This window comes from Ostrinia nubilalis, chromosome 12 (genome assembly GCF_963855985.1).
Source record: "Ostrinia nubilalis chromosome 12, ilOstNubi1.1, whole genome shotgun sequence".
Lineage (NCBI taxonomy): Eukaryota > Metazoa > Arthropoda > Insecta > Lepidoptera > Crambidae > Ostrinia > Ostrinia nubilalis.
Window position 1 is genome coordinate 11,164,359 of NC_087099.1, and position 20,211 is coordinate 11,184,569.

Genomic DNA, 20,211 nt, shown 5'->3' on the forward strand with positions numbered 1-20,211 from the left:
CTAAAATTTACTATGTACATCAAACAATCTTTGCAAAGATTGCTTGGGATCAATTGGTTCCGTTTGCCAATCATACTGCAGGCAACTCGAACTATTTGACGCGCCAACCTCTGGTGGAGAGATCGGCTCGTAAAAGTCCGAGTCGCTGTCGGTAAGGTCGACAAACGGCACAGGCTTTTGAGACTCGGACAAGGTGGACAAGTCCAGATCTTTTGGCAGGCACTTGTCGATCGCGCTGACCAGCTCGCTTATTGCCAGCTGGTCAAGTGTTACCATCCCATCTTCGCCCGCACGTCCCATGAGCCACTCCGTGTGGGCGAAGATGTTGTCTTTTGGAGCTGGTTCCAATGCCACCTCCTCCGTTTCTTTCTTGAAACGTAGGCGGCGGTTTTGGAACCAGACCTTAATAGCCTGCTCATTGACCCCCAGCCGCTGCTCCAGCGCGCACCGCTCCTCCTTGGTCACGAACTGCTGCGCCTGGAACAGCTGTTCCAGCGCCATGGCCTGCTCGGTGGAGAACGCGGTGCGTTTGCGTTTGCGAGTCACCAGAGGCTTAAGACCATCAGCCGAAGGAACAACTGAAAAGAATATTAAAATCAGTTTAGTTGGTTATTTGTACACAAGTGTTGCGAAACAATCAATCACACTTTTATGCAAAAAAAAAGTAAAACACTTTTATTTTGAAACTTACATGTAATTTGGGCGACATGCTGCTTTGGAGGCAAAGCAGGCCCCAAACCTGGCGCCGCCGATGGCGCAGAGAAGTCTGGAGTCTGAAACAACACAAATTATAAATCAGTATTTTATCCTACATTTTTGAAATAATTCAAATTCAAATCATATTAACTAATATGAAAAAGGTGGCTGTAAAAAATCTTCTTACATTGGCGGCCGTTGATAAATTATTGAAGAGATCCCAGTCGGCGTGAGTGGCGCCCTCGTGGAACAGGTTCGGACAAGGAGGCTGGGCCTGTGGAAAACAAAATTTATAAGTAACAGAGTTTCTATGCAACATTAAATGGTATAAAAGTGTAATAACAACAAAAACCTTACATTAGAAATGGTATTGGAAGGGCTTGCATTTTCAGCAGCATAGCCGGGAGTAAATTGCGGAGCGCTCACGTTCTGTAAATAAAACAAAAAATCATTAAAAAAATGAAACACAATTTTCAATCACGCCATGATTATTGCAAACTTGTAACAAATATTTTATTATATAAAATAAAGAACATACCTGGTACTGCTGTTCTATATCCGCTAGCAACTCATCTACTGAGCATGACATGATGTCGATAGAGCTCATTGTAAAAAGTTTATGGATTACTGGTGTTCGTTCACGTCAAAGCACTAGGCACGACTGATGCTCTGCTAAGCCCGACTTGAGCTTACAACGACCTTTAGGTCTTTCAGCAAACCCTTAATGACTCACCCTTTCTCTCAGCAGACCCGGTGACTCCAAACTTGCATTGTCTCTTATCGCCATTCAGGTAACCACTTAGTAATCGAGGGATTATAATATAATTAGCTAATTATTTCGTTTGTGTCCTTGTTATCTTATTGGGATGGCACCATACTAAAATACACTAGTCATCACAAAAATCGGCCATGTTTCAATATTTTGAATAAAATTTAATTATAATCGTATAAATATTTCCTAAACAACGTCTTCATGTTTCAAATTCAAATTCTTTATTGTCCATGTTGGTATACAAAGTTTTTACAAATGAGTAACCTAAATCATCAGTTTTTTTACATTTTTACAAAAAAAAAAAAAGGAATCTCCGTTGTTACCCTTCTTTATAATTCTGGGCTAATTTAATCCATATGACACTCATAAAATCAATAAAATAAGAATCTCCAATAACAATAAGTTACACTGTTGCAATCAGTACGTTACTAAACTGACGATTTACGAGTATACAGGGCCAAAAGGAATATTCACTGGCACATTCATCAATTCGGCACTAAGCAGTGAGCTTTTAAAAAGTTTGCGAAGTTCATCTGCGTTAAGACTGATGAGAATTAAATGTCAAACATCATAATATCCAACGCTAGACAAAAACAAAACATACCTTGTAAACGCTCATCTTTGAAATCTGGCAGGGCAAAAAAAAAGAATGAGACATGAAATGTATAGGCTCCTTAAGAGCATTTGACGATGTATGTGTAAGTAGGTACTAATTTAATTAGTCTATAGGTACAAATAAAAATAATTTTGCTTTGATTTGATTTGATTTGAAATACTTGAGAGCAACAGTGTAAAAACAGGGTGGGTCAACTTTTTGTGATGACATTATTTGCTTCTAATATTGTTAGATAAAGAAACAATGTGAAAAAAATTGCCACTCACAAATTTTGACCAGAGATACAGCTTGATGATGGAAGTTATAACCATGAGTTCTTGAAAATACTTACAAGTTGCAGGCAAAAGTGACATTATATTTATGTATAAAAAGAATAATACATTACCAGTAAGGGAGGTATTTATCCCACCTACCACGGCAAGCGCCTTAGCTTATTTACAATCGCCCAATCATAAAGCCACAAGACAAGCTTTTTTGCTCGTGAGAACGTATTATCATTTTTTTAATCTTTTACAATATTGTTTTCATGAAAACACATTGTTGAAAACATAAACAAAGCTATTGTATCGCCACTTAGAAGGGATTATGGAAAATACAATGCTTACCTACTGGCAAATGGAGGCGCACCTAAAGAGATAAGAGACTATACCATTTTTGACTAACTTGTTATCAGCTTGGTAACTATTATTCTAAGGACAATAGAAAAACAAGTTTAGCACGAGCTACCAAAAAATGAAGCAAGACTTTTTATCGACTTTTTTATGTTGTGTAACTTTTGCACCTATACATAGAAAATACTTTAAATAAATAAATAAATATCCTTGGACATTTTACACTGCGCTTCTAGTCCCAAACTAAGCAAAGCTTGTACTATGGGTACTAGACAACGGATATAAACAAACATACTTAAATACTTTTTTTTGTAAATACATACTTAATTATGCATAGAAAACACCCAGTCTTATACAAACAAATATATTCATAATGTTTGTACTGTGCGGGAATCGAACCCGCTACAAATTTTCAATAAGTAAAAGTTATAAGTTCAAATCATTGTATCAATCAATGTGTTTTGTTTTTGAAATGAATAAATGAAATGAAATGAAATTTCACCTATTATAAAAATCGAGTAAGTAGATGCTTAGAATAAAAAAATAAAATTTTTTTGCTTTTCCATTTTCTTTTCATTGAAAATAAGATGTTTTGAAGCTTTTGAATGCGTGTGGGTATTTTACGGTGTAGGTACCTTATTTATTTGGTGTGTGACTTGTTTCTATTTTGTATTTGAAGTTTTAAATGAAACAATAAAGTTACATCATACATGAATTTATTGCAATCAAGTATAATGTACATTGTACATTGTAGATACGTACGCAGCGCGCAGTATCCTACTAGGACTCATCTATCTGTCTAACAATAACACTTAATTATAAAAGCAATACATAAACACTTAATTTTTAAACGATATAAAACTAACTAACCTAAGAATGTACAGTATTTACAACTATTTACAATATAAACGAAACACCAGAATTAATAAATAGAAATACACATAAAACACTGACAAATATTTAAAAAATATCCTAAAATTTACTATGTACATCAAACAATCTTTGCAAAGATTGCTTGGGATCAATTGGTTCCGTTTGCCAATCATACTGCAGGCAACTCGAACTATTTGACGCGCCAACCTCTGGTGGAGAGATCGGCTCGTAAAAGTCCGAGTCGCTGTCGGTAAGGTCGACAAACGGCACAGGCTTTTGAGACTCGGACAAGGTGGACAAGTCCAGATCTTTTGGCAGGCACTTGTCGATCGCGCTGACCAGCTCGCTTATTGCCAGCTGGTCAAGTGTTACCATCCCATCTTCGCCCGCACGTCCCATGAGCCACTCCGTGTGGGCGAAGATGTTGTCTTTTGGAGCTGGTTCCAATGCCACCTCCTCCGTTTCTTTCTTGAAACGTAGGCGGCGGTTTTGGAACCAGACCTTAATAGCCTGCTCATTGACCCCCAGCCGCTGCTCCAGCGCGCACCGCTCCTCCTTGGTCACGAACTGCTGCGCCTGGAACAGCTGTTCCAGCGCCATGGCCTGCTCGGTGGAGAACGCGGTGCGTTTGCGTTTGCGAGTCACCAGAGGCTTAAGACCATCAGCCGAAGGAACAACTGAAAAGAATATTAAAATCAGTTTAGTTGGTTATTTGTACACAAGTGTTGCGAAACAATCAATCACACTTTTAGGCAAAAAAAAAGTAAAACACTTTTATTTTGAAACTTACATGTAATTTGGGCGACATGCTGCTTTGGAGGCAAAGCAGGCCCCAAACCTGGCGCCGCCGATGGCGCAGAGAAGTCTGGAGTCTGAAACAACACAAATTATAAATCAGTATTTTATCCTAGATTTTTGAAATAATTCAAATTCAAATCATATTAACTAATATGAAAAAGGTGGCTGTAAAAAATCTTCTTACATTGGCGGCCGTTGATAAATTATTGAAGAGATCCCAGTCGGTGTGAGTGGCGCCCTCGTGGAACAGGTTCGGACAAGGAGGCTGGGCCTGTGGAAAACAAAATTTATAAGTAACAGAGTTTCTATGCAACATTAAATGGTATAAAAGTGTAATAACAACAAAAACCTTACATTAGAAATGGTATTGGAAGGGCTTGCATTTTCAGCAGCATAGCCGGGAGTAAATTGCGGAGCGCTCTTCTTCTTCTTCTTCTTTCTTTTCAGCCAAATGACGTCCACTGCTGGACAAAGGCCTCCCCCAAGGTTTTCCACAATGAACGGTCCTGCGCTGCCCGCATCCAGGCTCTTCCCGCGACCTTTACCAGATCGTCGGTCCACCTAGTAGGACGAGCGCTCACGTTCTGTAAATAAAACAAAAAATCATTAAAAAAATGAAACACAATTTTCAATCACGCCATGATTATTGCAAACTTGTAACAAATATTTTATTATATAAAATAAAGAACATACCTGGTACTGCTGTTCTATATCCGCTAGCAACTCATCTACTGAGCATGACATGATGTCGATAGAGCTCATTGTAAAAAGTTTATGGATTACTGGTGTTCGTTCACGTCAAAGCACTAGGCACGACTGATGCTCTGCTAAGCCCGACTTGAGCTTACAACGACCTTTAGGTCTTTCAGCAAACCCTTAATGACTCACCCTTTCTCTCAGCAGACCCGGTGACTCCAAACTTGCATTGTCTCTTATCGCCATTCAGGTAACCACTTAGTAATCGAGGGATTATAATATAATTAGCTAATTATTTCGTTTGTGTCCTTGTTATCTTATTGGGATGGCACCATACTAAAATACACTAGTCATCACAAAAATCGGCCATGTTTCAATATTTTGAATAAAATTTAATTATAATCGTATAAATATTTCCTAAACAACGTCTTCATGTTTCAAATTCAAATTCTTTATTGTCCATGTTGGTATACAAAGTTTTTACAAATGAGTAACCTAAATCATCAGTTTTTTTACATTTTTACAAAAAAAAAAAAAGGAATCTCCGTTGTTACCCTTCTTTATAATTCTGGGCTAATTTAATCCATATGACACTCATAAAATCAATAAAATAAGAATCTCCAATAACAATAAGTTACACTGTTGCAATCAGTACGTTACTAAACTGACGATTTACGAGTATACAGGGCCAAAAGGAATATTCACTGGCACATTCATCAATTCGGCACTAAGCAGTGAGCTTTTAAAAAGTTTGCGAAGTTCATCTGCGTTAAGACTGATGAGAATTAAATGTCAAACATCATAATATCCAACGCTAGACAAAAACAAAACATACCTTGTAAACGCTCATCTTTGAAATCTGGCAGGGCAAAAAAAAAGAATGAGACATGGAATGTATAGGCTCCTTAAGAGCATTTGACGATGTATGTGTAAGTAGGTACTAATTTAATTAGTCTATAGGTACAAATAAAAATAATTTTGCTTTGATTTGATTTGATTTGAAATACTTGAGAGCAACAGTGTAAAAACAGGGTGGGTCAACTTTTTGTGATGACATTATTTGCTTCTAATATTGTTAGATAAAGAAACAATGTGAAAAAAATTGCCACTCACAAATTTTGACCAGAGATACAGCTTGATGATGGAAGTTATAACCATGAGTTCTTGAAAATACTTACAAGTTGCAGGCAAAAGTGACATTATATTTATGTATAAAAAGAATAATACATTACCAGTAAGGGAGGTATTTATCCCACCTACCACGGCAAGCGCCTTAGCTTATTTACAATCGCCCAATCATAAAGCCACAAGACAAGCTTTTTTGCTCGTGAGAACGTATTATCATTTTTTTAATCTTTTACAATATTGTTTTCATGAAAACACATTGTTGAAAACATAAACAAAGCTATTGTATCGCCACTTAGAAGGGATTATGGAAAATACAATGCTTACCTACTGGCAAATGGAGGCGCACCTAAAGAGATAAGAGACTATACCATTTTTGACTAACTTGTTATCAGCTTGGTAACTATTATTCTAAGGACAATAGAAAAACAAGTTTAGCACGAGCTACCAAAAAATGAAGCAAGACTTTTTATCGACTTTTTTATGTTGTGTAACTTTTGCACCTATACATAGAAAATACTTTAAATAAATAAATAAATATCCTTGGACATTTTACACTGCGCTTCTAGTCCCAAACTAAGCAAAGCTTGTACTATGGGTACTAGACAACGGATATAAACAAACATACTTAAATACTTTTTTTTGTAAATACATACTTAATTATGCATAGAAAACACCCAGTCTTATACAAACAAATATATTCATAATGTTTGTACTGTGCGGGAATCGAACCCGCTACAAATTTTCAATAAGTAAAAGTTATAAGTTCAAATCATTGTATCAATCAATGTGTTTTGTTTTTGAAATGAATAAATGAAATGAAATGAAATTTCACCTATTATAAAAATCGAGTAAGTAGATGCTTAGAATAAAAAAATAAAATTTTTTTGCTTTTCCATTTTCTTTTCATTGAAAATAAGATGTTTTGAAGCTTTTGAATGCGTGTGGGTATTTTACGGTGTAGGTACCTTATTTATTTGGTGTGTGACTTGTTTCTATTTTGTATTTGAAGTTTTAAATGAAACAATAAAGTTACATCATACATGAATTTATTGCAATCAAGTATAATGTACATTGTACATTGTAGATACGTACGCAGCGCGCAGTATCCTACTAGGACTCATCTATCTGTCTAACAATAACACTTAATTATAAAAGCAATACATAAACACTTAATTTTTAAACGATATAAAACTAACTAACCTAAGAATGTACAGTATTTACAACTATTTACAATATAAACGAAACACCAGAATTAATAAATAGAAATACACATAAAACACTGACAAATATTTAAAAAATATCCTAAAATTTACTATGTACATCAAACAATCTTTGCAAAGATTGCTTGGGATCAATTGGTTCCGTTTGCCAATCATACTGCAGGCAACTCGAACTATTTGACGCGCCAACCTCTGGTGGAGAGATCGGCTCGTAAAAGTCCGAGTCGCTGTCGGTAAGGTCGACAAACGGCACAGGCTTTTGAGACTCGGACAAGGTGGACAAGTCCAGATCTTTTGGCAGGCACTTGTCGATCGCGCTGACCAGCTCGCTTATTGCCAGCTGGTCAAGTGTTACCATCCCATCTTCGCCCGCACGTCCCATGAGCCACTCCGTGTGGGCGAAGATGTTGTCTTTTGGAGCTGGTTCCAATGTGCCACCTCCTCCGTTTCTTTCTTGAAACGTAGGCGGCGGTTTTGGAACCAGACCTTAATAGCCTGCTCATTGACCCCCAGCCGCTGCTCCAGCGCGCACCGCTCCTCCTTGGTCACGAACTGCTGCGCCTGGAACAGCTGTTCCAGCGCCATGGCCTGCTCGGTGGAGAACGCGGTGCGTTTGCGTTTGCGAGTCACCAGAGGCTTAAGACCATCAGCCGAAGGAACAACTGAAAAGAATATTAAAATCAGTTTAGTTGGTTATTTGTACACAAGTGTTGCGAAACAATCAATCACACTTTTATGCAAAAAAAAAGTAAAACACTTTTATTTTGAAACTTACATGTAATTTGGGCGACATGCTGCTTTGGAGGCAAAGCAGGCCCCAAACCTGGCGCCGCCGATGGCGCAGAGAAGTCTGGAGTCTGAAACAACACAAATTATAAATCAGTATTTTATCCTAGATTTTTGAAATAATTCAAATTCAAATCATATTAACTAATATGAAAAAGGTGGCTGTAAAAAATCTTCTTACATTGGCGGCCGTTGATAAATTATTGAAGAGATCCCAGTCGGCGTGAGTGGCGCCCTCGTGGAACAGGTTCGGACAAGGAGGCTGGGCCTGTGGAAAACAAAATTTATAAGTAACAGAGTTTCTATGCAACATTAAATGGTATAAAAGTGTAATAACAACAAAAACCTTACATTAGAAATGGTATTGGAAGGGCTTGCATTTTCAGCAGCATAGCCGGGAGTAAATTGCGGAGCGCTCTTCTTCTTCTTCTTCTTTCTTTTCAGCCAAATGACGTCCACTGCTGGACAAAGGCCTCCCCCAAGGTTTTCCACAATGAACGGTCCTGCGCTGCCCGCATCCAGGCTCTTCCCGCGACCTTTACCAGATCGTCGGTCCACCTAGTAGGACGAGCGCTCACGTTCTGTAAATAAAACAAAAAATCATTAAAAAAATGAAACACAATTTTCAATCACGCCATGATTATTGCAAACTTGTAACAAATATTTTATTATATAAAATAAAGAACATACCTGGTACTGCTGTTCTATATCCGCTAGCAACTCATCTACTGAGCATGACATGATGTCGATAGAGCTCATTGTAAAAAGTTTATGGATTACTGGTGTTCGTTCACGTCAAAGCACTAGGCACGACTGATGCTCTGCTAAGCCCGACTTGAGCTTACAACGACCTTTAGGTCTTTCAGCAAACCCTTAATGACTCACCCTTTCTCTCAGCAGACCCGGTGACTCCAAACTTGCATTGTCTCTTATCGCCATTCAGGTAACCACTTAGTAATCGAGGGATTATAATATAATTAGCTAATTATTTCGTTTGTGTCCTTGTTATCTTATTGGGATGGCACCATACTAAAATACACTAGTCATCACAAAAATCGGCCATGTTTCAATATTTTGAATAAAATTTAATTATAATCGTATAAATATTTCCTAAACAACGTCTTCATGTTTCAAATTCAAATTCTTTATTGTCCATGTTGGTATACAAAGTTTTTACAAATGAGTAACCTAAATCATCAGTTTTTTTACATTTTTACAAAAAAAAAAAAAAGGAATCTCCGTTGTTACCCTTCTTTATAATTCTGGGCTAATTTAATCCATATGACACTCATAAAATCAATAAAATAAGAATCTCCAATAACAATAAGTTACACTGTTGCAATCAGTACGTTACTAAACTGACGATTTACGAGTATACAGGGCCAAAAGGAATATTCACTGGCACATTCATCAATTCGGCACTAAGCAGTGAGCTTTTAAAAAGTTTGCGAAGTTCATCTGCGTTAAGACTGATGAGAATTAAATGTCAAACATCATAATATCCAACGCTAGACAAAAACAAAACATACCTTGTAAACGCTCATCTTTGAAATCTGGCAGGGCAAAAAAAAAGAATGAGACATGAAATGTATAGGCTCCTTAAGAGCATTTGACGATGTATGTGTAAGTAGGTACTAATTTAATTAGTCTATAGGTACAAATAAAAATAATTTTGCTTTGATTTGATTTGATTTGAAATACTTGAGAGCAACAGTGTAAAAACAGGGTGGGTCAACTTTTTGTGATGACATTATTTGCTTCTAATATTGTTAGATAAAGAAACAATGTGAAAAAAATTGCCACTCACAAATTTTGACCAGAGATACAGCTTGATGATGGAAGTTATAACCATGAGTTCTTGAAAATACTTACAAGTTGCAGGCAAAAGTGACATTATATTTATGTATAAAAAGAATAATACATTACCAGTAAGGGAGGTATTTATCCCACCTACCACGGCAAGCGCCTTAGCTTATTTACAATCGCCCAATCATAAAGCCACAAGACAAGCTTTTTTGCTCGTGAGAACGTATTATCATTTTTTTAATCTTTTACAATATTGTTTTCATGAAAACACATTGTTGAAAACATAAACAAAGCTATTGTATCGCCACTTAGAAGGGATTATGGAAAATACAATGCTTACCTACTGGCAAATGGAGGCGCACCTAAAGAGATAAGAGACTATACCATTTTTGACTAACTTGTTATCAGCTTGGTAACTATTATTCTAAGGACAATAGAAAAACAAGTTTAGCACGAGCTACCAAAAAATGAAGCAAGACTTTTTATCGACTTTTTTATGTTGTGTAACTTTTGCACCTATACATAGAAAATACTTTAAATAAATAAATAAATATCCTTGGACATTTTACACTGCGCTTCTAGTCCCAAACTAAGCAAAGCTTGTACTATGGGTACTAGACAACGGATATAAACAAACATACTTAAATACTTTTTTTTGTAAATACATACTTAATTATGCATAGAAAACACCCAGTCTTATACAAACAAATATATTCATAATGTTTGTACTGTGCGGGAATCGAACCCGCTACAAATTTTCAATAAGTAAAAGTTATAAGTTCAAATCATTGTATCAATCAATGTGTTTTGTTTTTGAAATGAATAAATGAAATGAAATGAAATTTCACCTATTATAAAAATCGAGTAAGTAGATGCTTAGAATAAAAAAAAAAATATTTTTTTGCTTTTCCATTTTCTTTTCATTGAAAATAAGATGTTTTGAAGCTTTTGAATGCGTGTGGGTATTTTACGGTGTAGGTACCTTATTTATTTGGTGTGTGACTTGTTTCTATTTTGTATTTGAAGTTTTAAATGAAACAATAAAGTTACATCATACATGAATTTATTGCAATCAAGTATAATGTACATTGTACATTGTAGATACGTACGCATCGCGCAGTATCCTACTAGGACTCATCTATCTGTCTAACAATAACACTTAATTATAAAAGCAATACATAAACACTTAATTTTTAAACGATATAAAACTAACTAACCTAAGAATGTACAGTATTTACAACTATTTACAATATAAACGACACACCAGAATTAATAAATAGAAATACACATAAAACACAGACAAATATTAAAAAAATACCTTAAAATTTACTATGTACATCAAACAATCTTTGCAAAGATTGCTTGGGATCAATTGGTTCCGTTTGCCAATCATACTGCAGGCAACTCGAACTATTTGACGCGCCAACCTCTGGTGGAGAGATCGGCTCGTAAAAGTCCGAGTCGCTGTCGGTAAGGTCGACAAACGGCACAGGCTTTTGAGACTCGGACAAGGTGGACAAGTCCAGATCTTTTGGCAGGCACTTGTCGATCGCGCTGACCAGCTCGCTTATTGCCAGCTGGTCAAGTGTTACCATCCCATCTTCGCCCGCACGTCCCATGAGCCACTCCGTGTGGGCGAAGATGTTGTCTTTTGGGGCTGGTTCCAATGCCACCTCCTCCGTTTCTTTCTTGAAACGTAGGCGGCGGTTTTGGAACCAGACCTTAATAGCCTGCTCATTGACCCCCAGCCGCTGCTCCAGCGCGCACCGCTCCTCCTTGGTCACGAACTGCTGCGCCTGGAACAGCTGTTCCAGCGCCATGGCCTGCTCGGTGGAGAACGCGGTTTGTTGCGTTTGCGAGTCACCAGAGGCTTAAGACCATCAGCCGAAGGAACAACTGAAAAGAATATTAAAATCAGTTTAGTTGGTTATTTGTACACAAGTGTTGCGAAACAATCAATCACACTTTTATGCAAAAAAAAAGTAAAACACTTTTATTTTGAAACTTACATGTAATTTGGGCGACATGCTGCTTTGGAGGCAAAGCAGGCCCCAAACCTGGCGCCGCCGATGGCGCAGAGAAGTCTGGAGTCTGAAACAACACAAATTATAAATCAGTATTTTATCCTAGATTTTTGAAATAATTCAAATTCAAATCATATTAACTAATATGAAAAAGGTGGCTGTAAAAAATCTTCTTACATTGGCGGCCGTTGATAAATTATTGAAGAGATCCCAGTTGGCGTGAGTGGCGCCCTCGTGGAACAGGTTCGGACAAGGAGGCTGGGCCTGTGGAAAACAAAATTTATAAGTAACAGAGTTTCTATGCAACATTAAATGGTATAAAAGTGTAATAACAACAAAAACCTTACATTAGAAATGGTATTGGAAGGGCTTGCATTTTCAGCAGCATAGCCGGGAGTAAATTGCGGAGCGCTCACGTTCTGTAAATAAAACAAAAAATCATTAAAAAAATGAAACACAATTTTCAATCACGCCATGATTATTGCAAACTTGTAACAAATATTTTATTATATAAAATAAAGAACATACCTGGTACTGCTGTTCTATATCCGCTAGCAACTCATCTACTGAGCATGACATGATGTCGATAGAGCTCATTGTAAAAAGTTTATGGATTACTGGTGTTCGTTCACGTCAAAGCACTAGGCACGACTGATGCTCTGCTAAGCCCGACTTGAGCTTACAACGACCTTTAGGTCTTTCAGCAAACCCTTAATGACTCACCCTTTCTCTCAGCAGACCCGGTGACTCCAAACTTGCATTGTCTCTTATCGCCATTCAGGTAACCACTTAGTAATCGAGGGATTATAATATAATTAGCTAATTATTTCGTTTGTGTCCTTGTTATCTTATTGGGATGGCACCATACTAAAATACACTAGTCATCACAAAAATCGGCCATGTTTCAATATTTTGAATAAAATTTAATTATAATCGTATAAATATTTCCTAAACAACGTCTTCATGTTTCAAATTCAAATTCTTTATTGTCCATGTTGGTATACAAAGTTTTTACAAATGAGTAACCTAAATCATCAGTTTTTTTACATTTTTACAAAAAAAAAAAAAAGGAATCTCCATTGTTACCCTTCTTTATAATTCTGGGCTAATTTAATCCATATGACACTCATAAAATCAATAAAATAAGAATCTCCAATAACAATAAGTTACACTGTTGCAATCAGTACGTTACTAAACTGACGATTTACGAGTATACAGGGCCAAAAGGAATATTCACTGGCACATTCATCAATTCGGCACTAAGCAGTGAGCTTTTAAAAAGTTTGCGAAGTTCATCTGCGTTAAGACTGATGAGAATTAAATGTCAAACATCATAATATCCAACGCTAGACAAAAACAAAACATACCTTGTAAACGCTCATCTTTGAAATCTGGCAGGGCAAAAAAAAAGAATGAGACATGAAATGTATAGGCTCCTTAAGAGCATTTGACGATGTATGTGTAAGTAGGTACTAATTTAATTAGTCTATAGGTACAAATAAAAATAATTTTGCTTTGATTTGATTTGATTTGAAATACTTGAGAGCAACAGTGTAAAAACAGGGTGGGTCAACTTTTTGTGATGACATTATTTGCTTCTAATATTGTTAGATAAACAATGTGAAAAAAATTGCCACTCACAAATTTTGACCAGAGATACAGCTTGATGATGGAAGTTATAACCATGAGTTCTTGAAAATACTTACAAGTTGCAGGCAAAAGTGACATTATATTTATGTATAAAAAGAATAATACATTACCAGTAAGGGAGGTATTTATCCCACCTACCACGGCAAGCGCCTTAGCTTATTTACAATCGCCCAATCATAAAGCCACAAGACAAGCTTTTTTGCTCGTGAGAACGTATTATCATTTTTTTAATCTTTTACAATATTGTTTTCATGAAAACACATTGTTGAAAACATAAACAAAGCTATTGTATCGCCACTTAGAAGGGATTATGGAAAATACAATGCTTACCTACTGGCAAATGGAGGCGCACCTAAAGAGATAAGAGACTATACCATTTTTGACTAACTTGTTATCAGCTTGGTAACTATTATTCTAAGGACAATAGAAAAACAAGTTTAGCACGAGCTACCAAAAAATGAAGCAAGACTTTTTATCGACTTTTTTATGTTGTGTAACTTTTGCACCTATACATAGAAAATACTTTAAATAAATAAATAAATATCCTTGGACATTTTACACTGCGCTTCTAGTCCCAAACTAAGCAAAGCTTGTACTATGGGTACTAGACAACGGATATAAACAAACATACTTAAATACTTTTTTTTGTAAATACATACTTAATTATGCATAGAAAACACCCAGTCTTATACAAACAAATATATTCATAATGTTTGTACTGTGCGGGAATCGAACCCGCTACAAATTTTCAATAAGTAAAAGTTATAAGTTCAAATCATTGTATCAATCAATGTGTTTTGTTTTTGAAATGAATAAATGAAATGAAATGAAATTTCACCTATTATAAAAATCGAGTAAGTAGATGCTTAGAATAAAAAAAAAAATATTTTTTTGCTTTTCCATTTTCTTTTCATTGAAAATAAGATGTTTTGAAGCTTTTGAATGCGTGTGGGTATTTTACGGTGTAGGTACCTTATTTATTTGGTGTGTGACTTGTTTCTATTTTGTATTTGAAGTTTTAAATGAAACAATAAAGTTACATCATACATGAATTTATTGCAATCAAGTATAATGTACATTGTACATTGTAGATACGTACGCATCGCGCAGTATCCTACTAGGACTCATCTATCTGTCTAACAATAACACTTAATTATAAAAGCAATACATAAACACTTAATTTTTAAACGATATAAAACTAACTAACCTAAGAATGTACAGTATTTACAACTATTTACAATATAAACGACACACCAGAATTAATAAATAGAAATACACATAAAACACAGACAAATATTAAAAAAATACCTTAAAATTTACTATGTACATCAAACAATCTTTGCAAAGATTGCTTGGGATCAATTGGTTCCGTTTGCCAATCATACTGCAGGCAACTCGAACTATTTGACGCGCCAACCTCTGGTGGAGAGATCGGCTCGTAAAAGTCCGAGTCGCTGTCGGTAAGGTCGACAAACGGCACAGGCTTTTGAGACTCGGACAAGGTGGACAAGTCCAGATCTTTTGGCAGGCACTTGTCGATCGCGCTGACCAGCTCGCTTATTGCCAGCTGGTCAAGTGTTACCATCCCATCTTCGCCCGCACGTCCCATGAGCCACTCCGTGTGGGCGAAGATGTTGTCTTTTGGGGCTGGTTCCAATGCCACCTCCTCCGTTTCTTTCTTGAAACGTAGGCGGCGGTTTTGGAACCAGACCTTAATAGCCTGCTCATTGACCCCCAGCCGCTGCTCCAGCGCGCACCGCTCCTCCTTGGTCACGAACTGCTGCGCCTGGAACAGCTGTTCCAGCGCCATGGCCTGCTCGGTGGAGAACGCGGTTTGTTGCGTTTGCGAGTCACCAGAGGCTTAAGACCATCAGCCGAAGGAACAACTGAAAAGAATATTAAAATCAGTTTAGTTGGTTATTTGTACACAAGTGTTGCGAAACAATCAATCACACTTTTATGCAAAAAAAAAGTAAAACACTTTTATTTTGAAACTTACATGTAATTTGGGCGACATGCTGCTTTGGAGGCAAAGCAGGCCCCAAACCTGGCGCCGCCGATGGCGCAGAGAAGTCTGGAGTCTGAAACAACACAAATTATAAATCAGTATTTTATCCTAGATTTTTGAAATAATTCAAATTCAAATCATATTAACTAATATGAAAAAGGTGGCTGTAAAAAATCTTCTTACATTGGCGGCCGTTGATAAATTATTGAAGAGATCCCAGTTGGCGTGAGTGGCGCCCTCGTGGAACAGGTTCGGACAAGGAGGCTGGGCCTGTGGAAAACAAAATTTATAAGTAACAGAGTTTCTATGCAACATTAAATGGTATAAAAGTGTAATAACAACAAAAACCTTACATTAGAAATGGTATTGGAAGGGCTTGCATTTTCAGCAGCATAGCCGGGAGTAAATTGCGGAGCGCTCACGTTCTGTAAATAAAACAAAAAATCATTAAAAAAATGAAACACAATTTTCAATCACGCCATGATTATTGCAAACTTGTAACAAATATTTTATTATATAAAATAAAGAACATACCTGGTACTGCTGTTCTATATCCGCTAGCAACTCATCTACTGAGCATGACATGATGTCGATAGAGCTCATTGTAAAAAGTTTATGGATTACTGGTGTTCGTTCACGTCAAAGCACTAGGCACGACTGATGCTCTGCTAAGCCCGACTTGAGCTTACAACGACCTTTAGGTCTTTCAGCAAACCCTTAATGACTCACCCTTTCTCTCAGCAGACCCGGTGACTCCAAACTTGCATTGTCTCTTATCGCCATTCAGGTAACCACTTAGTAATCGAGGGATTATAATATAATTAGCTAATTATTTCGTTTGTGTCCTTGTTATCTTATTGGGATGGCACCATACTAAAATACACTAGTCATCACAAAAATCGGCCATGTTTCAATATTTTGAATAAAATTTAATTATAATCGTATAAATATTTCCTAAACAACGTCTTCATGTTTCAAATTCAAATTCTTTATTGTCCATGTTGGTATACAAAGTTTTTACAAATGAGTAACCTAAATCATCAGTTTTTTTACATTTTTACAAAAAAAAAAAAAAGGAATCTCCATTGTTACCCTTCTTTATAATTCTGGGCTAATTTAATCCATATGACACTCATAAAATCAATAAAATAAGAATCTCCAATAACAATAAGTTACACTGTTGCAATCAGTACGTTACTAAACTGACGATTTACGAGTATACAGGGCCAAAAGGAATATTCACTGGCACATTCATCAATTCGGCACTAAGCAGTGAGCTTTTAAAAAGTTTGCGAAGTTCATCTGCGTTAAGACTGATGAGAATTAAATGTCAAACATCATAATATCCAACGCTAGACAAAAACAAAACATACCTTGTAAACGCTCATCTTTGAAATCTGGCAGGGCAAAAAAAAAGAATGAGACATGAAATGTATAGGCTCCTTAAGAGCATTTGACGATGTATGTGTAAGTAGGTACTAATTTAATTAGTCTATAGGTACAAATAAAAATAATTTTGCTTTGATTTGATTTGATTTGAAATACTTGAGAGCAACAGTGTAAAAACAGGGTGGGTCAACTTTTTGTGATGACATTATTTGCTTCTAATATTGTTAGATAAAGAAACAATGTGAAAAAAATTGCCACTCACAAATTTTGACCAGAGATACAGCTTGATGATGGAAGTTATAACCATGAGTTCTTGAAAATACTTACAAGTTGCAGGCAAAAGTGACATTATATTTATGTATAAAAAGAATAATACATTACCAGTAAGGGAGGTATTTATCCCACCTACCACGGCAAGCGCCTTAGCTTATTTACAATCGCCCAATCATAAAGCCACAAGACAAGCTTTTTTGCTCGTGAGAACGTATTATCATTTTTTTAATCTTTTACAATATTGTTTTCATGAAAACACATTGTTGAAAACATAAACAAAGCTATTGTATCGCCACTAAGAAGGGATTATGGAAAATACAATGCTTACCTACTGGCAAATGGAGGCGCACCTAAAGAGATAAGAGACTATACCATTTTTGACTAACTTGTTATCAGCTTGGTAACTATTATTCTAAGGACAATAGAAAAACAAGTTTAGCACGAGCTACCAAAAAATGCAGCAAGACTTTTTATCGACTTTTTTATGTTGTGTAACTTTTGCACCTATACATAGAAAATACTTTAAATAAATAAATAAATATCCTTGGACATTTTACACTGCGCTTCTAGTCCCAAACTAAGCAAAGCTTGTACTATGGGTACTAGACAACGGATATAAACAAACATACTTAAATACTTTTTTTTGTAAATACATACTTAATTATGCATAGAAAACACCCAGTCTTATACAAACAAATATATTCATAATGTTTGTACTGTGCGGGAATCGAACCCGCTACAAATTTTCAATAAGTAAAAGTTATAAGTTCAAAATCATTGTATCAATCAATGTGTTTTGTTTTTGAAATGAATAAATGAAATGAAATGAAATTTCACCTATTATAAAAATCGAGTAAGTAGATGCTTAGAATAAAAAAAAAAATATTTTTTTGCTTTTCCATTTTCTTTTCATTGAAAATAAGATGTTTTGAAGCTTTTGAATGCGTGTGGGTATTTTACGGTGTAGGTACCTTATTTATTTGGTGTGTGACTTGTTTCTATTTTGTATTTGAAGTTTTAAATGAAACAATAAAGTTACATCATACATGAATTTATTGCAATCAAGTATAATGTACATTGTACATTGTAGATACGTACGCATCGCGCAGTATCCTACTAGGACTCATCTATCTGTCTAACAATAACACTTAATTATAAAAGCAATACATAAACACTTAATTTTTAAACGATATAAAACTAACTAACCTAAGAATGTACAGTATTTACAACTATTTACAATATAAACGACACACCAGAATTAATAAATAGAAATACACATAAAACACAGACAAATATTAAAAAAATACCTTAAAATTTACTATGTACATCAAACAATCTTTGCAAAGATTGCTTGGGATCAATTGGTTCCGTTTGCCAATCATACTGCAGGCAACTCGAACTATTTGACGCGCCAACCTCTGGTGGAGAGATCGGCTCGTAAAAGTCCGAGTCGCTGTCGGTAAGGTCGACAAACGGCACAGGCTTTTGAGACTCGGACAAGGTGGACAAGTCCAGATCTTTTGGCAGGCACTTGTCGATCGCGCTGACCAGCTCGCTTATTGCCAGCTGGTCAAGTGTTACCATCCCATCTTCGCCCGCACGTCCCATGAGCCACTCCGTGTGGGCGAAGATGTTGTCTTTTGGAGCTGGTTCCAATGCCACCTCCTCCGTTTCTTTCTTGAAACGTAGGCGGCGGTTTTGGAACCAGACCTTAATAGCCTGCTCATTGACCCCCAGTCGCTGCTCCAGCGCGCACCGCTCCTCCTTGGTCACGAACTGCTGCGCCTGGAACAGCTGTTCCAGCGCCATGGCCTGCTCGGTGGAGAACGCGGTGCGTTTGCGTTTGCGAGTCACCAGAGGCTTAAGACCATCTGCCGAAGGAACAACTGAAAAGAATATTAAAATCAGTTTAGTTGGTTATTTGTACACAAGTGTTGCGAAACAATCAATCACACTTTTATGCAAAAAAAAAGTAAAACACTTTTATTTTGAAACTTACATGTAATTTGGGCGACATGCTGCTTTGGAGGCAAAGCAGGCCCCAAACCTGGCGCCGCCGATGGCGCAGAGAAGTCTGGAGTCTGAAACAACACAAATTATAAATCAGTATTTTATCCTAGATTTTTGAAATAATTCAAATTCAAATCATATTAACTAATATGAAAAAGGTGGCTGTAAAAAATCTTCTTACATTGGCGGCCGTTGATAAATTATTGAAGAGATCCCAGTCGGCGTGAGTGGCGCCCTCGTGGAACAGGTTCGGACAAGGAGGCTGGGCCTGTGGAAAACAAAATTTATAAGTAACAGAGTTTCTATGCAACATTAAATGGTATAAAAGTGTAATAACAACAAAAACCTTACATTAGAAATGGTATTGGAAGGGCTTGCATTTTCAGCAGCATAGCCGGGAGTAAATTGCGGAGCGCTCACGTTCTGTAAATAAAACAAAAAATCATTAAAAAAATGAAACACAATTTTCAATCACGCCATGATTATTGCAAACTTGTAACAAATATTTTATTATATAAAATAAAGAACATACCTGGTACTGCTGTTCTATATCCGCTAGCAACTCATCTACTGAGCATGACATGATGTCGATAGAGCTCATTGTAAAAAGTTTATGGATTACTGGTGTTCGTTCACGTCAAAGCACTAGGCACGACTGATGCTCTGCTAAGCCCGACTTGAGCTTACAACGACCTTTAGGTCTTTCAGCAAACCCTTAATGACTCACCCTTTCTCTCAGCAGACCCGGTGACTCCAAACTTGCATTGTCTCTTATCGCCATTCAGGTAACCACTTAGTAATCGAGGGATTATAATATAATTAGCTAATTATTTCGTTTGTGTCCTTGTTATCTTA

General features: G+C 36.5%; 5 protein-coding genes across 5 annotated transcripts; all 5 read right to left on the reverse strand.

The window, feature by feature from the left end:
• LOC135076690 (homeobox protein MSX-2-like) lies at window positions 1-1,285 on the reverse strand. The gene is made up of 5 exons (XM_063971110.1): window positions 1,235-1,285; window positions 1,054-1,125; window positions 884-970; window positions 692-773; window positions 1-578 (listed from the first exon to the last, which is right to left on the reverse strand). The coding sequence occupies exons 1-5, from the start codon at window positions 1,283-1,285 to the stop codon at window positions 1-3; spliced, it is 870 nt and encodes a 289-aa protein (XP_063827180.1).
• A 2,382-nt stretch (window positions 1,286-3,667) lies between these two features.
• LOC135076692 (homeobox protein MIXL1-like) lies at window positions 3,668-5,110 on the reverse strand. The gene is made up of 5 exons (XM_063971111.1): window positions 5,060-5,110; window positions 4,948-4,950; window positions 4,551-4,637; window positions 4,359-4,440; window positions 3,668-4,245 (listed from the first exon to the last, which is right to left on the reverse strand). Exons 1-5 carry the CDS (start codon window positions 5,108-5,110, stop codon window positions 3,668-3,670), a joined length of 801 nt encoding a protein of 266 aa, XP_063827181.1.
• A 6,211-nt stretch (window positions 5,111-11,321) lies between these two features.
• Window positions 11,322-12,605, reverse strand: LOC135076693 (homeobox protein MSX-2-like). Its single transcript, XM_063971112.1, has 5 exons — window positions 12,555-12,605; window positions 12,374-12,445; window positions 12,204-12,290; window positions 12,012-12,093; window positions 11,322-11,872 (listed from the first exon to the last, which is right to left on the reverse strand). The coding sequence occupies exons 1-5, from the start codon at window positions 12,603-12,605 to the stop codon at window positions 11,322-11,324; spliced, it is 843 nt and encodes a 280-aa protein (XP_063827182.1).
• A 2,380-nt stretch (window positions 12,606-14,985) lies between these two features.
• Window positions 14,986-16,269, reverse strand: LOC135076694 (homeobox protein MSX-2-like). Its single transcript, XM_063971113.1, has 5 exons — window positions 16,219-16,269; window positions 16,038-16,109; window positions 15,868-15,954; window positions 15,676-15,757; window positions 14,986-15,536 (listed from the first exon to the last, which is right to left on the reverse strand). Exons 1-5 carry the CDS (start codon window positions 16,267-16,269, stop codon window positions 14,986-14,988), a joined length of 843 nt encoding a protein of 280 aa, XP_063827183.1.
• Window positions 16,270-18,654: 2,385 nt separating this feature from the next.
• On the reverse strand, window positions 18,655-19,939 carry LOC135076695 (homeobox protein MSX-2-like). The gene is made up of 5 exons (XM_063971115.1): window positions 19,889-19,939; window positions 19,708-19,779; window positions 19,538-19,624; window positions 19,346-19,427; window positions 18,655-19,232 (listed from the first exon to the last, which is right to left on the reverse strand). The coding sequence occupies exons 1-5, from the start codon at window positions 19,937-19,939 to the stop codon at window positions 18,655-18,657; spliced, it is 870 nt and encodes a 289-aa protein (XP_063827185.1).
• Between the last annotated feature and the right edge of the window lie 272 nt (window positions 19,940-20,211).

Coding starts and splice junctions, on each gene's coding strand:
- LOC135076692 (XM_063971111.1), bottom strand. CDS start 5,110: ATGTCATGCTCAGTAGATGAGTTGCTAGCGGATATAGAACAGCAGTAC. Junction 4,441..4,550: donor ATTTATCAACGGCCGCCAAT/GTAAGAAGATTT, acceptor GTGTTGTTTCAG/ACTCCAGACTTCTCTGCGCC. Junction 4,246..4,358: donor GCATGTCGCCCAAATTACAT/GTAAGTTTCAAA, acceptor TATTCTTTTCAG/TTGTTCCTTCGGCTGATGGT.
- LOC135076694 (XM_063971113.1), bottom strand. CDS start 16,269: ATGTCATGCTCAGTAGATGAGTTGCTAGCGGATATAGAACAGCAGTAC. Junction 15,758..15,867: donor ATTTATCAACGGCCGCCAAT/GTAAGAAGATTT, acceptor GTGTTGTTTCAG/ACTCCAGACTTCTCTGCGCC. Junction 15,537..15,675: donor GCATGTCGCCCAAATTACAT/GTAAGTTTCAAA, acceptor GATGGTCTTAAG/CCTCTGGTGACTCGCAAACG.
- LOC135076695 (XM_063971115.1), bottom strand. CDS start 19,939: ATGTCATGCTCAGTAGATGAGTTGCTAGCGGATATAGAACAGCAGTAC. Junction 19,625..19,707: donor CTTCCAATACCATTTCTAAT/GTAAGGTTTTTG, acceptor TGTTTTCCACAG/GCCCAGCCTCCTTGTCCGAA. Junction 19,233..19,345: donor GCATGTCGCCCAAATTACAT/GTAAGTTTCAAA, acceptor TATTCTTTTCAG/TTGTTCCTTCGGCAGATGGT.
- LOC135076690 (XM_063971110.1), bottom strand. CDS start 1,285: ATGTCATGCTCAGTAGATGAGTTGCTAGCGGATATAGAACAGCAGTAC. Junction 971..1,053: donor CTTCCAATACCATTTCTAAT/GTAAGGTTTTTG, acceptor TGTTTTCCACAG/GCCCAGCCTCCTTGTCCGAA. Junction 579..691: donor GCATGTCGCCCAAATTACAT/GTAAGTTTCAAA, acceptor TATTCTTTTCAG/TTGTTCCTTCGGCTGATGGT.
- LOC135076693 (XM_063971112.1), bottom strand. CDS start 12,605: ATGTCATGCTCAGTAGATGAGTTGCTAGCGGATATAGAACAGCAGTAC. Junction 12,291..12,373: donor CTTCCAATACCATTTCTAAT/GTAAGGTTTTTG, acceptor TGTTTTCCACAG/GCCCAGCCTCCTTGTCCGAA. Junction 11,873..12,011: donor GCATGTCGCCCAAATTACAT/GTAAGTTTCAAA, acceptor GATGGTCTTAAG/CCTCTGGTGACTCGCAAACG.